The sequence below is a fragment of the Apteryx rowi genome, unplaced genomic scaffold (genome assembly GCF_003343035.1).
Source record: "Apteryx rowi isolate R43461 unplaced genomic scaffold, aptRow1 scaffold_23, whole genome shotgun sequence".
In the NCBI taxonomy this organism is placed as follows: Eukaryota; Metazoa; Chordata; class Aves; order Apterygiformes; family Apterygidae; genus Apteryx; species Apteryx rowi.
The window spans coordinates 239,760-256,931 of NW_020448641.1; the positions used below are offsets into that span (position 1 = coordinate 239,760).

The 17,172-nt window shown below is 40.8% G+C and overlaps 1 protein-coding gene across 6 annotated transcripts in view; it reads right to left on the reverse strand.

The window, feature by feature from the left end:
• INPP5A (inositol polyphosphate-5-phosphatase A) overlaps positions 1 to 17,172 on the reverse strand; it is a 234,021-nt gene that overhangs the window by 18,857 nt on the left and 197,992 nt on the right. For all 6 annotated transcript variants that reach the window (XM_026065676.1, XM_026065677.1, XM_026065674.1 and 3 more), the window contains one exon: positions 7,880 to 7,953. In XM_026065676.1, coding sequence (XP_025921461.1) covers positions 7,880 to 7,953 — 74 coding nt within the window. The remainder of the gene's footprint in view (positions 1 to 7,879; positions 7,954 to 17,172) is intronic.

Consider the following 17,172-nt stretch of genomic DNA (forward strand, 5'->3'; position numbering starts at 1 on the left):
AAGAACGTCGCCTTTTCAGTCGCCCGAAGTATACTCCTAACTGGCACGGCTCAAATGCTCATTCCTTCTCTAAATTGGAACCAGCAAACATTGCAGCCTCGTGGTATGAGGAGACTTCTGGTGCCTCACGAGAAGATACAACTTTTGAAATGGAGTATGAAAATTTCAGACAAAACTTGCATATAAGCAGGTTCATCTTAAGAGAAAAGTACAGTCATTTCCTTTAAAAAAAAAATCTTACTAGTGTAAAAATATATGCCTAGATAACTGTCATTGCTTCTCTTGAAATTAAGGAGTAGGGACAGAGAAATTAATTGTGAAAGATGCAGATGTATTAATATCATGTACAATTAAGACATAGAAACGTACAGAAATGTCCTTTCCATTATGACTATTACAACAGAAGACTCATTTCAATTTTTAATGAAAACTGAGAATATGCTAGAATCAGATTTGATAGTTCCTTAGTCTGTAACTCTAAGTACATTACCACTTTTGAGGACACCTGAACTACTAAACACTTTCTAGAACAGTAATACGGTTTACTCTAATTTTTTAGAGTGGAAACTCAAATTTAAAGTTAAATTCTGAGATACTTCTATAGTCATACCTGAAAAAAAGTACTATTAAAGATAAACACTTCTGGTCACTCTCTTTATACGGAAGACTTTTTAATGGAAGAGGTTAGAGAAAATCTTGAAGAGGAGATGCGTGCAGGGTATGCATGTGTGATGGTGCTGCTGCAGTAAACATGAACAGGGACAAACACGTGAGAATTCAGAACTCGGTTCCTTGTTTGAGGTTCTCAATGAAAGTGCTGGTCATCACTAACTGTAACCCAAAGTTTTTCTCTTGAAAAGAGACGTTTTCTTTCACGGGTGTGCCCTTCCCCATAATACCTGCCACCACRGAAAGGGACTGTCTTCTTACTTCCTATTATTTTAATTGGGATGTTATTCATTTGTAAAAAAAACGGAGGTTTCCACTCGAGACAGAGCCTTCTTCTGAAGAAAGGGGGCCTGTCCAGCATTGCCCTGGAGGACACCGGCGGGGGAGGCTGCAGCCGCCGATGTCGTCCCCCAGTGCCCATCATGGCGTAACAGCAACACAATATGCTTTTACCTATCTACATTTATACCTGATCACAGTGTAAAACCCCTGTAGGGAAGGAGCAAAAACAAAAAACAAGGAAAACACTCGGGATGAAATTTCAGCCCCACAGAAGTTAACTATAAAAATACCATTGGCTTCAGAACAGTAAAGCTCGCAACTCCAGGCCAGCTATTGTAGTGCATCAATACGAGCTCAAGATGATATCCAGAGAATAAACAGTTTATGCTTACAAAAAATGAATTTATAAGTAACTTAGTCTGTTGCAACTCAAAGGGATGTGACCTTTCCCATTTAGCTCAGGAGAACATTGACTCTCAAGCATAACGCTAGCTTTTTGAGGGAAAAAAATTTAAGTAAGCCAGGAACGAAGCTGTAAAACTCTATGTGCAAATCGGGCTATTAATTATATGTACAAGTTATGAAGCAAATAAAGACCAAAAAAAAGTTGTCCTAATTGGCCTTTTATTTTTTGAGAGATGTGGAATCCATATTGAGTGTATTCAATGACATTTTAACTGAGATATTCTGCCCTCGATCTCTGGCCAACATCTCATGGTACAAGACCGTAACACTAYGGAACGAGAGCAGAAGTAGAGACAGTAATCCACAGACTGAATCAATGGACCATAATTAAAATATCATGTACTCTCTGATGGTGAAATGAAGTTTAAAAAAAAAAGCGCCCATCTAACATTGATAAAATTGTATTTATATGTATTGTATGAAAAAAGAATATAGTATAATTTGGTTATTAATTATAACAGCTTATAACTTAGATTTGCCCAAACATACTAAAGCTCAGGCAATTAATGTTTGCATTAAGAAACTCCGTGTAAGCAAACTATCACATTGGATTTGAAGAGAAAGACAAAATACAAAGAGAATAATAAAAGTGAAATTTTGGTCTAACAAGTTTTTCCTCAACTTCATAAAGCCCAAGCTTTTATATTTAAGTATTTGTTGCTGTAAAAGTTGACATCAATTCGCTAACTAAACAGATCTGAAATACTTCTTTAAGGCTATCATTACAATCTCTTACAACTTCCTTTTAAATTCAAACGCTCATTTATTAAGCCCATAAGCCTGACACAAAAAGTGACTTTAGATCTTTCTCTGTCTCTCCCTTCAGTGAAAAAGGCTTTGTTTGTTGCATTTGCAGCACAAACTGATGTTCCATACACTTTGCAGCTAAGAATACKGAGATCCTTAAAGAAGTAGTTTCTAAATAGGCAGGGCTGATCCTATTCTCCTTTAGTTAAAAATACAAAATCAAGTATGACTGGATATATGACAAATATTGTTTATATTAATCTTATATTTACAAAAAGTACAGCCAAGTGGCCAAGTCATGATAAACTACAGATTTCTTTTCCAGAGGAGAAGGAAAAATGAGGGGAAAATGGAGAAAAAACTGTCAGTAAATTAAATCAAAAGTTAGGCCATATTTTTCACCTCTTTCTTGGTTGAGTGAAAAGACTCTAAGTTAAAAAAAAAAATCCTACATTAAAAACATTGCTTTTTGCCTATTCAAAAAATCTGTTTTTACAGTTAATAGCACTTTGTAGCCACTACTTCAAGAGAACCAAAAATAAATCATACTATTTTTTTCCAGGAAAATCAAGGTGCTTAGTTTCATGAACAAAAGTAGGACATTTTGACCTGCAGCAAGTCTAACAATAGTGATTCCAGTTCATCACTTCTCTTTAGGCAAAACTTCTCCTGACCCAGTGACTATGCAAGGACTATGGAACTGGCAGTAGGATTCTCTTGTCACAGGATTCAGAACAAAAGTAGGGTGGATGGGTGAAAAAAAAACACCCTAAAGTAAAGCTCTGTTCTGCTCTTTGTCTATGCTTGCGTTTAGGTTGTTTTACATCTTCTGTTTTTATCAATATTCTCAATGCTCTGCTGAAATTCTAAGAAACTTTGTTTTATATGAACCCAGCGTTAGCATCTCTTCCATGCCACAGAGGAAGCGCCAGCTTTCAGTTTATAAAAATTTTTACTTCCTGAGTAGTGTTAGAGGTAAATTTCTTACTATTTTTAGTTATGCCAAGGGAACAAGGAGTAGCAGGCAAAGGAGCGTGCTTATCCCCTTTTGTGCTCCCCTTCGATGTYCAGGAGCTGGACCAGGTCCCTGCTGAGGGCTGTGCTCAGACGCCCGCTTCCACCTAGAAWTGCAGATCTGCTGCTTTGCAAGTCTGAGCGAGTGAAAGCATCTCTGCACCACGTCCCGTACCACGGCCACGCACCAACCACTTGAATGGAGGGCAGCAATCAGCACGGCACCAGCGCGCTCCACAGCGGTTTGGGGCAGGAAGTGAGGAATACCACTATGTCCAACTTAAGCAACAGCGCAATTTAGGGAGCTGGGCTCTAATTACCTGGACTTTGGCCAAAACATTTGTCTAGACCTCTTTATTCTTGCAACAGTGCTATGGGATCTTTTATGGCAAGGAGTGGTCAGGAGCTTGGTTTTTCATCCTATTCGAAAGACAACAGAACCAAGAATAACGCGACTGCTGATGACGGTGGGGAAAGGCTCGGCAGCGACTGCAGACATGAGGGTGCAGTCTCGCGAAGAGCTGTGCCGCAACGCCCACGCCAGGCGCTTCCAGCCACCCCGGACACCGAGTCTGGGACCTCTCCTTGCTCTGGGACCAAGAGCAGGACCGGAGCCCACCACAGCCAGCACTGCAGATCAAAAGGCATCCGGGGCTCAGCCACCTGGACTCCAATCTTGGAAGCCAAAAGAAACTGTGGCTAATGAAATACTTCATCTCTAATATTGGTGGTGTGTAGAAAACAAAACAGGGACACGAGCCAAATCTGGCTTTGGTTTTGCAAGGAAACAAAAATAAGTAATAAAATCAACAATGAAGAACCTGGCAGTAGATAAGCTGCCCTCAGTTACTGCAGTTGGTGAGCTCTCCTAGAGGACAGCCCTAGACCTTTAAAGAGCAGTTTCCTGTAATCCCACCAAAGCCTGCGTGCATGCGGGCAGGGGAGGGGAGGGAAGGCATGGCTCACATTACAGGGTATTTTGTTCATTTATTTCACTGTATCAAGAAGACAAAATCAAAATCTGGGTTACATCCATGGCCTGAACTATCACAGGGATTTTGGGGATGCAACATTTTCAGCTGGTCTTGCAGTTTTTACCACAGGTTCATCTCCAGTGTAGCACTTTATTTACTATTTTTCTTCTAGATGATAACAGACTCATACAGTAGATACAGTAGCTTAAAATGTTAATGGGATCAAAATACACCATTTCATGTTAATGCTCAGTGTCAGGGAAACCAAGACAGCAGAGAGTACAAATGCAGGTGACTAATATTTTAATTTAGCTCCTCTTGCTCCTGTTAATTTGATCCTCCCCTTCCTTTCCCCCGAAGCGCACATTAACTTCAACTGCTGTTTCAGTAGCGGCATCGGCAGTTCTCAGTTACAGCTCTGACAAGCTCTCTTATTTACTCCCAATTTAACTTCTAATTCTTTTGTCTAACATCTTCCATTTTCCCCCAGGGCTTCTTTATTTCCTTAAAGAGTCTCACATTAAGCCACTTTCAAGCTCCCTTTTGGCCATATGAGAAACGGCGTATCGCAGCCTGCCAGCGACTCCTATGTACTTCAGCTTCTGATGTTTAAAAAAACGAAGTAAGGCCCTCTACACACACAACGCTTCTTTTTTTTTCTGTCCCCAGAGCAAACCCCTTATGATCTGCGATCATAATTTTCATTAGCTTTTTCCCCTATAGTCTGGATTAAAGAAAACCAAGCTGAAACTCTCCAGAAATGCCATCAGGTGGCCCATATCCACAGCAGCCACCACCCAGGCTGGTACCTGTAGGTCACCCCCCAACGTCTATCAGAGGAGCTAAGAGGAGGTGACAGCAGCAGTTTATCACGGTCTTCGTGGATCAGTGTTAGACAGAAACACAGCAAACCTTCTTCCCAGTTACCCGCTTCAACCAGGGGAAGGTGAGACCCATTCCTTGTCACGCTCCAAGGGAACGTCCTGTGGCCATCTCACTCTTCCTACAGCTTTTCAGYGCTCTCCCCCGGCACTCCAAATCATCCTTGACCAGCCCTTCCTCTTCTCCAGCCCTGGCTCACTGCCCTATTTTCTCATCAGGTAACTTGCTAAAGCTTTCCTCTTCTGCCTTCTGCGAGTCTTGGTCTCCTTGCTTGGAGACCCAGCCTGGGTGCCAGGCTTCCTTTTGCTGACTCCTAGCTATRCCTTTCTCCAGCACAGCTACCAGGTGACTCCTGCCTATACAGTTTCTAGTTCCTACCAATACCCCACCTTTCTCCCCAGGTCCTTATCACGGACCTTGGTGCCCATCGACCTGCCTGTGTGGCTCCTCGTCCATTCAGTCACAGTTCCTCTGTTACAGCTCTTGATGAGACCTGCTTTTCTTTTCCCACATCGCCTTCTATCTACTGACTGCTTCTAATTCCTATTCACCTTTTGCAACCACTTTCTTTCCAGTTTCCAGTTTTCTTATTCCAGTCCCCTTCCCCAGCTGCCTTCTGCGGCAGTCTCCTTGCTCAACCAAACTAACACCAGTTCTACAAATAAACACACTTTTAAGAAGTATCRAGAAGTGTCCTTCCTCATACGGTTGCAAGTGCTCTAATCCTGATTTCCCTCCTTGCTTATTTTCCCATTCTACTACTGTTACTACTTCCCATGCAGTTCCGGCTTTTGCATTTCATTCGTGGAGGTTTCCCCCCACTCTGCTTGCTCCAGTTAAAAGTACAGGAGAAGAAAGCTCATTTTACTTGCCCACAACCTCAGAGGGCATGGCCCTTAGTAGCTGGAAGGAAAATCCTGGATTGTGTCCGCTCTAGCTGCAATCTGCAAGAAACTTAGCCACTAAAATAACACTGCAAATCTCTAMGGAGATTTGCACGTATTTGTGACTTGGCCAAAAGTTCTCATCATTTCGCAGACAGGGCAAAAGTACAAACTTAGACCCAACGAMTACTCACACTAAATTTCAAATCTTTGCTCTAGAGCAAAGAAACTGCAAACATCTGTGGAACAACATATTTTTCCGGATTGTTCTGGATGCAAGGTTTGCTTGGACTTGCACTTTGTTTGCAAATTGATGCACTGTTCTGGTTGATTTTTTCCAAGAATTTTCATTCGTAAGCAGGAAATCTAAGCCTATATGGTTAAGGTTGACAAAGCTATAAGCAAGCAAAAAAACCAGGACAAGAAGTAGCAAAAACAAGTACAAAGTGATAGAGAGCTTTAAAAGTAAGTGGTGTTCCCAGTCTTGCCCACACTATTTMCACACAAAATATGCCATACTATTTGCTTTTGGAAGCCAAGCACTTCGGCTGGGACTCACTACAACTGAGGGCGATAGCTGGAGTTTGAGCTGTACATTCACTTATCTGTTCTGAGAAAATGTGTGTGTTTTATCACACATCGTCAGAGAAACTGATTTTAGATGGACAGTTTTCACTGAAAATTAAGGGAATTGATGTCTACTTTAAAAGAAGCACTAAACTTGGAGAAATCCAACGGCAGAGTATTTCTGGCAAAAAAATTCACATCTATTTCCCCTCACCTCCTTTCCCCCCGACCAGGTACGTAACTAATGAAATACACTCAAGGAAGTACACACTGCTGGTCTTCTGTTATCATACTCAATCAATAAGAACAATTTAGAGCAGCGGTAACCTCTCCATGCATACTTCCTTTGTCCCGAGGGATCAATATAATCAGTATCGCAGCTGGCTGGTGAGAAATAATGAGATTATGATAACAAAAAGGCAAGCTTTCCAAATTTTTTCCAGTGTATGCCAAAACATCATACTTTTCTTTCTGTTCTTAAAGGACAAAAACCCAAGATTTAAGAATATTGTATCTGATTTAACAGATATCTATACAGATGCATCTATGTAGATATATACATAACATATATAAAAAGCAGTCTCTTATCTATGGCTTCTTGTAACTTTACATTAGCTTTCTTTGTGAATACAATATTCCTTTCCCTCAAAGCAACTGTGAGATGTGACTTCTTCCTTCTTGGAAGGTGGACATAGATATTTAAGAATCTGTCAATTTTTCCTTAGATTTCTTCTGGATAGACCACCATCTGCAAAAATCTTGGTTTTGTTTGATAACTGTATCTGTCTATTCATGGCTAAAATTCAGTTAAGGGGATATATCAGATTAAAATCATATATGTGCATTAAAAAAGCCAAATTATTCTAACAGTCTTACTAGCTATATAACATGTTTACTAAAGCCAAAAAAGCAGAACCTATGTTCTTGTCCTCTTTCTTGATATTTCTCTTGGATCCACCTTGAGCAAGGGTACTAGACTCTGCACTTCCACTTCTTCAAGTCTCTTTCTAGCAAGCGTCACTTGCAAGGCAGTTTTCAACAGCTTGAGGCAAAGACTGTCTTTGTGGTTGCAATAAAGTATTTTAACAGGGTTTAGGGCATAGAAGTAACTATACATCTCTTGGTGCACAAAAACGTCAGGTCTACTCTAAAAGCGACTACAAAACACAGGATCRGCTGTAACCAAACGATGAGCACAACCCGGATGCGGACTGCTCGGTCCCTGTTTATGCAGTAACTGAGGGGATGTGGGAAGACTGTAAACATTTATGAAGGGAATGAAGATCGTGATCATTCCTACAATACGTATACAAACACCCAGATTTCACCTACAGTGCTAGTAAGGATTACATTTTAGTAAGATAATTAAATAAACAGATTATATATGAATCTTACCTGGGAGGAAACGAGATGTCCAGTTCATACAATCTGTCTTTAAAGACTGACAGCTCTCTGTCAAATTCTAAAAGCTATAAAAAATAGAAACAAATGTATTCACTCTTTAATGTTGAACTGAAGCAATCTAAAATGTTAAATTATTAAAAATGAAATAAACAAAGACTTTGATTACATAGCTTGAGGCGTATCCTTCATATAAAGAATTTCTAGAACATAGTGCAAAACACAATACTATTCTGATAAACAAACAGTTCATTGAGAAAAGTGTTACAAGCATTCCTTTTCACCTCAATGAAACACGTAACACTGGCTCTTTACATCAGTGACCTATGGGCACACTTACTATTTTGAGATGGCTAAATTTTTTCAAATTTTATTAGCAATCTTTTCAAAGATAAACCAGAAGTAGAGCAAATTGATATGCTAATCAGCCCACAAAAAAGTCAGCACAAGTATCATATTACTTTATATTATCTTTAGCCCAGATAAGAAGGTACAATAAACACAGGGATGTGCAAATCATTCTTCCTAAGCAAAGACAAGCAGTATTTTCGTACACCTGTTTTGGGTGGTGCACGTCAGATAGCAGAAAAAGAGATACGTGACAATACGTAAAATGTGCTTGCAGGCAGCAGCCAAGATACTGTACTGGATGCAGATATTTAACAGAGATGTTCATAAGTCTAGATTTAATGTCCTGTATAAATATTAGTCCTTGCCAAATTTGTTTTCCCTTAGACCTCCATAGAGAATATAAATATCCGTAGTCTTTTGTTCATAAACACAAACCAGTTCATAAAAAGTCAGTGGTAACAGCCCATGTTACACCAATAACCGTTCTGACGGACATAAACGACCTTGTTTCAGAACCGCGGCTGGTGTTAAGTCTGATGTCCAAGCGAATTAGCGAGTAAAAGAAAGCTCATAATCCGCGCTGCTACTGACCGTCGTCCTAAGTGCCACTCTCTATTTTGACAAGCATGGCATCAAAACAGTGTCCCGTACGATGGCAGTGTGTTTACCCGCTGTTCATTAATCATGTCCCATCGCACAGCTGTGCTGATACCATTGTACGAATGGCAGAGGTTCCCAAAGAAATTAGATCGTGTCCCTCTTTCCCCTCCGCCACCTCATAAATCATTCCTGAAACGTGCAATTAGCAGCTACTTGTACACATTAATTATCTGTGTGAAAAGCAGCTACCTGAACCACCTGCACTGCTGATTAGCTGCCTCTCCACGGCCCACCCAGCCTTCCTGCAGTTTGGAGCTGCTGTGCCGCCGGCGCGATGCAAGCGCACTTCTACGTGTGGATGCAAAATCACGGGCGGCTTTCCCTGTTTTGCTGCATCTCACACCAAACTCCGCGATYGTGTGCTGGAAAAGACTTTCCAGTATAAATAATTGCTGATACTTTGCACATGTCTTAACATCTGATCAAATCTTCAAATGTTTAATACAAGACTTTTGGGGAAATATTTATAAATATCTGTGTGGAAACTTACAATATTTTTTGAATAATATGGTGCTCAATCCTAAAAAAAAAATGTAGGGTCAGTTCAGCCATTATTCTTACCTAAGTAATCTCAATGGCTTCATGATATACACTTCAGGAAAAAATGATTCATTACGCTTATGTTTTCCGGCTGTGATTCTACATTTAAGTATGCATAGATAGATGTGTAGACTTTATACGTACATATGAACTGGCTATGAAAACAAGTGTCACCATCCTTATCTCCACCATTAAAGGTATTAGCTGCTCAATATGAACCTAGCACAGGAAAAAAATCTACCATCCCCAATAAAACTTTTTCTTCAAATAGATATCTTTTAATATAACTCCTTTTTTTYCTATTCTTACCAAGTAAAAAGATCACTCTAGGAAAGTGGAAGCATCAGAAAAAGAGGGTTATTTCTGACGTGCGAAACTGTAAGGACTGAATAGAAGAACAATGCTTCATAGAACACAATGGTATAAATTGCTCATGAGAATTCCAGGGGCTGGAGATGTTAAATGGATGCATTGTCCTCTCACACTAACTCAGCGTTTCAAAATTTTACTCATGCAAATTGTTCTTGTTATGATATTTGGAAACTACATGAAGGCTGCGGTTTAGAGGGCTAAGTACTCAGACTTGCAGGTTATAGTCTTCATTATCATTCAATGAAGTTCTCTGGTATTTTTTATTTGCGCGAGTTGATTGTTTAGCTGTGTCCTCTGCTATGCAGATGAGCTGCTGACACTGGTGACAGAGGTGACAGATAATACGAACAACACTGTATTGTGTGCTGGACTGTCTGTGAATCCCCCAAGTTTTCCCAGGTAGAGGGGTATCTTTGAACCTGTAATGACAAAGCCAAAAACTCATGACGACCCAGTTGAATGCGAAAGCCCAACCAGGTGCCTGAAAGAAATATYTGGGAAATGCTAATTGCATCTGAAGAAAATTCATGCTCATATGAAAAAGAGTTAAATATGTTGACTTGAGTGGATTATTTGCAGAGACTTTAATTTCTTGCTATGCTTCTACTGTATGAAACATTTTTTTCTGGGATATTAAGTGACAGATAAAATTCATATTTGTCTTCTTGTTGCAGTATCTGTAACCTTCTGTTCAAAGGTGCCCACAAACCATGCAAACAGACGTCTYGCTCACCGTTACGCACAGAAGTGATGACTTCTTCATGTGCTTCGCTGGTGCAGCGGGTACCTATCTAAGAGCTTTTCTTTATCTACCTGATACCATTGCAGACAGTGGAATGATGAGGGTGAGAAACGATGAAATTTTGAATTGTGTATTTTGAGAAAAAGCCAGTCAATTTTTCAGTAGGAAATCTGTTTTAACTATCGCCTTTTCAGTAGTAGCTTTTTTTATAAGCACTTGAGTCCTCGTTCAAGCCTGTTATCTCAACATGCAAGCTTATTAGTGAAAAGCTGAGGAGTTCACTGGGCCTTGTCATAACCAACTGTAAATGCTGCAATAACTGTCCTTCGACCCAAGTCAGTGGGAGCAGGAGTGGGACCTGAGGCAGGTCCCACTTCATTTCATCGCCTCTATTTGCTTTATGGCAGTTACAGGGGTGTCTGGATTTCCTTGGCACTGGAGCTAATTAATAAAAATTAATATAGATCCATTCAGTACCAAGGAGTACAGGGTAACATCTTTATTTTTAAAGCACATACCATAGTTTTTTAAGAGGGAAACCTAAATATATTCTATTCATGCCAATTTTTAGGACAAACTTCTCAGTTATTTACATACTGTAGATTAAACAGCATCGTGAATAATGTCATTGCTGTAACAGTAGTCATGAATGTGTCTGTTCACTCTAAATGACATGGAAATGACAAAGAAATTAATTTCAAAGTCTAAAAATCAATATATTGTTCCATTTAATTTACTCATTATATGATTGTCCTTAAGAACCAAACTTTTAAGGTGTGACATGACGCACTGGGGTAATTTCAGCAATTGCACAGAGATTTTAAAATACTGTAGCAGGAAGTTAATTCAAGAACTGTATGTCACAGGCAGTTCAGAAGAGGATTTTCTTTTCCAAACTCAGTTTCACCAGTGCATTTATAGGCAAATGACAGCAAGGATGATGTAGGGCCTATGTTTTATCTGGTGTAGCTTCTTTGAATTGCTGGTATTATGTCAAGATATTTGGCCTACAATGTCCAGCCCAGCAGGAACGTTYGACCAACACCTTCCAAAGGGAAGTGCCAGCCATACCTACGAGTTATGTATCTACAGCTACACAGCACGCAGTGATGCACAGGGACAGCGTGCAGAACGCATGGTTATCCAATGCATGTGCTGTGCGTCCACGGACACGCAATGATGAGAGAGAACCCAGAGGGCAGAATATTATTTTTAAAAACAGGTTAAATTTATTGATGGGAAGTTACGTATYTCCACTGAGCGAACTTCTAGAGCCAAATGTTTCCAATAGTTCGCACAGCCAAGTTCCTGTGGCCCTGAGCAGGAATTTGCTGGTTATCAATGAAGTTCTTTGCACAGAATTAAGGAATGACGGCATTTGCACTGAAGGATGTCCTAGGGTCACTGCGTGGGTCAGCGGCAGTGCCCATCATCTCCTAAGGTGCTTATCAAAACCGGCGTTTCTCCAGCTGCCTGTAAAAGCTGCTGAAGAGAGGTTTTTCCCTTCCTTTTTCTTTTCAACCCAAACTATCATGGAACATCTATTTACATATAAGGGTGAAGGAAAAAGGAATAGGTGATTCCAGCGCACAGCACCCATATGCCACTGAGTAAGAGGAATGTGAGTAGGGCTGGACAGATGGTTTCGGTATYGCGCAGAGCTTTCCCGCGGGGACTCCAGTGAGGTCCCTCAGCCCCAGGGCCGAGCACGGGCTGCAGACCGTGGTCCCTATAGCTGTTGGGGCTGCACGTGGTAGGCAGCGTGCGCTCTGGCCAATGCTACATTTAACTCGAATACTAAATTTGGCTACTATTTAGCTTGACAGTAATCAGAGGATTATAGCACAGTTTAGACAGCTGTAGAAATCAAGGCAATTTTGCTGGCTTCAGTTTAAAGCAAAGAGGCATCCTGAAAAGGTCAATGTCCATCAGCATGCTGCAATGAGCTGCCTTGGCTAAAATCACAGAGGTATGAACCCTTTAAAACAGGGCAACTTAATTCAGTCATTGGAGTAGAACAACGGCAATTACTCATCAAGACCTACAGACCAAAGTCAGAGCATTGTTAGATCAGAAGGTGATATTAGCAGCATTTATCAAATCCATCTGCAGGACCCACTAGAGAATTCACAGCTGTGAAAGGGAAATGAAGTTTCGGACCAAAAAAGGAGATGAGCATACAGAAATGACCTTAGAGAATTAAAAAATGTGGACATTGGTCAATGTAGCCTCCTTTGCCAGTCTTGTATAGTACACAGTTTTTTCAAAAGACTTTGGAAATACAGTAATTTTATCCAGCTTTCCAGTCAAAGAAAAAATATTCAGGAACTGATTCAGCAGTCTACTGACTTCAAAAAAAGGTCTGTGGAAATGCTGATCCCTCCTACTTCTCTACCAAAATGTCACACACAACTCTGCTTCAACCTTACTTTAAAGCTGTTTTCTCTAGCTAAGATTTTGTAAAACTGTTAATTAYTATATATTTCTGAATCTTTACTTTCTTTCCCTCACACAGCCATTCTTTAAAATCAACAGTTTCACAGGAAAAAGTAAACGTTATTAAATATAAATGTACCATTTACACTACTTTTGTAATTACTATATATTTCTGTGTATTTCTGAGAATTCATCCTGAATGACAGTGTTGTCAAATCATCAACCCCTATGTAAATGTAGATACATGGTACTGCACCAAATATAGTATTCTTAGAATTAGAAGAGCTAAACACAGGCAGTGTAACATCGCTGGCACTGAAGACTTCGTGTACCTGTACTAATCCAGAAAATGTCTGGCTCTATGGGAAGCTTCCCCAGGAAAACACTTTGGTGTTCTTTTTTCCTTTGGCTMATATGCCCACCTCTCTTGGGAGACATTCCAACAGTTTAAAGGACACTAACATTTTCAGATAAGCATTCTACTTTTTCTCCCCCGCAAATCTACCCTGGAAAATGCAGTTAAAAATAATATTTCTGTTTGAGAAATATGTAGGTAGCTTAAAATGTCTATAAAGAATAACAGTTTMTTGTAAAGCCTATTGATTACTAGAGTAATTATGAGAGACTACGACTGGCTCTGTCTCATTAACGTTCCCTTCTCTGTCTCCTTGTCTGCCTTCTCCCATCCCACCCTCCTCATGCCCGGCTGGGTGGGACACCTGCACCCACGCAACGGCGCGCTGAGGACGACGCTCGCACGCGTTGCTTCCCTGGGGGCATTTGTGAAGCACCAGGTGCAGCAAAGCTGAAGTAAGGAGACCAACGTTGCAAGGGGCGACGTGTTCGTGGTTCAGTAAGACATGGTGAGCATCCAGTACGCTACGGAGGAACGTGCTTCAGACGCACCGCTGGGATCTGAACTCAGAAAAATCCCTCGGTTTTGACTACCTCTAAACTGGTGAAGTGCCTTCTCCAACTCCATTGGACATCTCCAACTGATGGCTGATGGACAGACTCTGGCATGMTGTGAACCAAGCACTGAAAGGCATGAAGAACGATATATGGTGCAGCCAGAACATAAGGGTCTAACAGGAGCATTTCTAAAAGTTTCTGTGATGCAATATTCCTCATTCTGACAGATGACCAGTGCCTTGTGATCTCTGCTGGCCTTGTGATACACCCCAAAATCATATAAAACCACGCTTTCAAACTTCTCCAATGTATTACATTTTCCAGTAGAGGTTGTGGCCCTTTTAGAAATTTCACATGGTTGGATTCTGCATATAAACTTGCTTTTCCTGACCGCCCTGCGTGGACCCTTTAGATGCAAGACCCTGGACTTCAGGTTGAAAGCGCTGGCATGGACAAGCCCCAAGTTCAACCACCTGCTGGCAGCTCACCAGTGCTCAGCCACCCCTGGTCTGCAACACGCAGCAGGCAACCCAGACTGCATTCTGGGATCTTTTCATTATTTTAAACAATTCCCCTCAAAATCTTGTTGCACTTTAATTAATACTCAATAAGGAAACTAAAGTTAAGTATAGGTAAAGGCTATGCTAGTTAGTTAAAAGTAGGGGATGAGGCTGAGCGCGAGCTCTCAGGGGAAGCAGCCATCGCCCCAGGAGCATCCCGTGAGGACAGCRCTGCTCCGGCACGGCGCTGCAGGAGCACATCGCCGCTCGTCTCTCCGGCTCCGCGAAGATGAGGCCGAGGCCAGGGCACCTGACACGCAGCACGGCYGCTCGCGGCCTCCCAGCAGAGACCACAGCTCCCGTCGGAGAGGGCTTCCTGGTGAGCACYGATTTTCGGTGACTCAACCAGTTGGGCAAAGCCTGAATGCACCTCTCCTGTTTCCTGATGGCAAAAAACGCACGTATGTCCCGGACTCATGAAGGAATTCCTCTCTAGACTATACTTAAAGAAGGACAAATGGTGAAAAAAATAAATATAGCCTAGCACTGAACTAGGCTCAGAACTTAAATTAGCTGTGTAGAACAGGACAGGGGGACAAAAGGTCATGAAATAGTGTTTGTAACTTTGTGGTACGGGCAAAGGCAGTACAAGATGATAATTAACATACGTGGAACACAGCTGGAAGCAAACTGCTCACCCAGCACATCTGGATTGACTTCCAATTGCAATCTGGCTTTACGTTTCTGTCTGCTAGTGAGAAGAATTTATTGATAATATTTCTATCTCTGTCATTACTCATTTTGCAGACTATCCAATGTCACATCAACTAACTAAAGCAAACACAATTCCAAGCACAGGAACACTGCTTTTGGGTAAAGGAGGAAAGCACTAAGCCATTTTCCTATCTGTACTTTATGAAAATCAGCTCTCTCAGACGACCACCTTAAATAGAAGAGGCAACTCCTGGGTGCCTCGGATTTCCTCGTGCCCAGTCCTAGGTAACAATGATCCCAAGCAATCAATTTCCTTCCTCTATCTTAATTTGCCCTTATACATCATATTCGAGATTCTATCTGGACAGGGGCTGGGTGGCTCAGTGGATAAACCTCTGCCTTTTCACCCCTGGGATCATGGTTCAAGTCAAACCCTGATGAAATGCACTTGATCGTCCTAATCTGGTTCTTAGTGGACAGTATTCCCATTATCTTTAAAAGGGTCAGAGCCAAGGCCATTGGGAAGAGTGCATTGTGCTATATCTTGTCTGTTGATTAATACATTTTCAGTGATGCCAGATCCTTAACCTCCATGAGCACACATATTCTCACAAAAAGCTTAATAAAGGTCCCTCATGAATTAAGCCTTTCTCCTCCATCCCCATATCCTTTCAGGATTGCCTGGGAATATTAAAATAAATAAATAATCAGAAATAAATTACTGATCATTTAAACACACATTTACCTGAATTGTTTTTAATAACACCTCTAAATTAATTAGCATAATAACAGATTACTTTAAAYCATTACTTGGCATAGGGAGAACAAGACCTTTATAGCTCAATCCATTTTTATAGCACATTCTAATTTTCTTCTCATATCATATTAGTCAAAGCTAAACAGACATCCAGGATAAAGGGAATCAACCCTTGAAGACTTATTTTGCTGTCCACAACATAGAAATTGAATAGACTGCTGTCAAAGTTTACTGTTTGTTCTTTGTAATATGAGGATTACTGAGGATATTTGGATGAGGATATATGAGGATATTTGACAACTGATAGCAACATGAAGCTCACTGCTTTCTTGCTCTTTTTTTTTTAATATAAAAGAATAATAAAAGTAAGAGCACGGAACCACTTCCATTTCATGGCGTGTACAGGCTGGAGATYGTTGGGCTTTCCTGCATAATTATCGTGAATCTGCTTTAAAATTAACGCTGATAACAACAGTTTCTTCTGTGCTACCTGACCAGCTAGGAAGGGCTGGCAGCCCGGCTGTCACTGCTCCTGCCACGGCACCTGAATCCCGGGAGCGGAGGCTGGCGCCGTGCAAGAGCAGAGCCGGAGGACGGGCAACGTCCCAAGCGCCCACGGGAAGCAGGGGAGACCAGGGCGAGGAACGGCCGTAAAAACAGCCCCTGGTTTCCACAAACATCAATGGGCAAAACAGATTAGGATTTTAGTGAAAATGACATCGGGCCTAACTCTTAAGATAACTCATTAATTGATTACTTTTACTAGACAGTAATGGTYGAATTCTTAAGGACAATACATTAGTTTCCATGTGGATTGATTCTTTAATATGGTTCATGTGAAATATATGAATGTACGAACCATTTCTCATTTTTGATTGCGGTTAAAGATTATAAAATGATTCTTAATGACATAATCATTCTCCTGTGGTTGTTACAGGTTTTTACATTCTAACTAYATATTTATTTAACTATTGAAGAAATAGCATTTAACTCATGGTTCTTTTGTATAAATCAATAACATGATTACAAGTTTTTCATTAAATAACTATCTCTGACTTGCCTTTGTTTTGAATATTTTGAAATTAAAGGGAACTCCAGTAAAGCTATTTTGAAACAAAACAGTTACAGCTTGATTTATCATAAATTATTTAAGAATTTGGGGGGGGGGAGTAAAAATGTGGTGCTCCCACCGGCACCCTCAGCGGTTCCAAGCTTTCCTGCTTCAAAAGCAACAACTTAAACTGGAATCTGTACAACACTATACGCTATATAATCCCATATGCTGCACCTCCTTCTGCCCCAC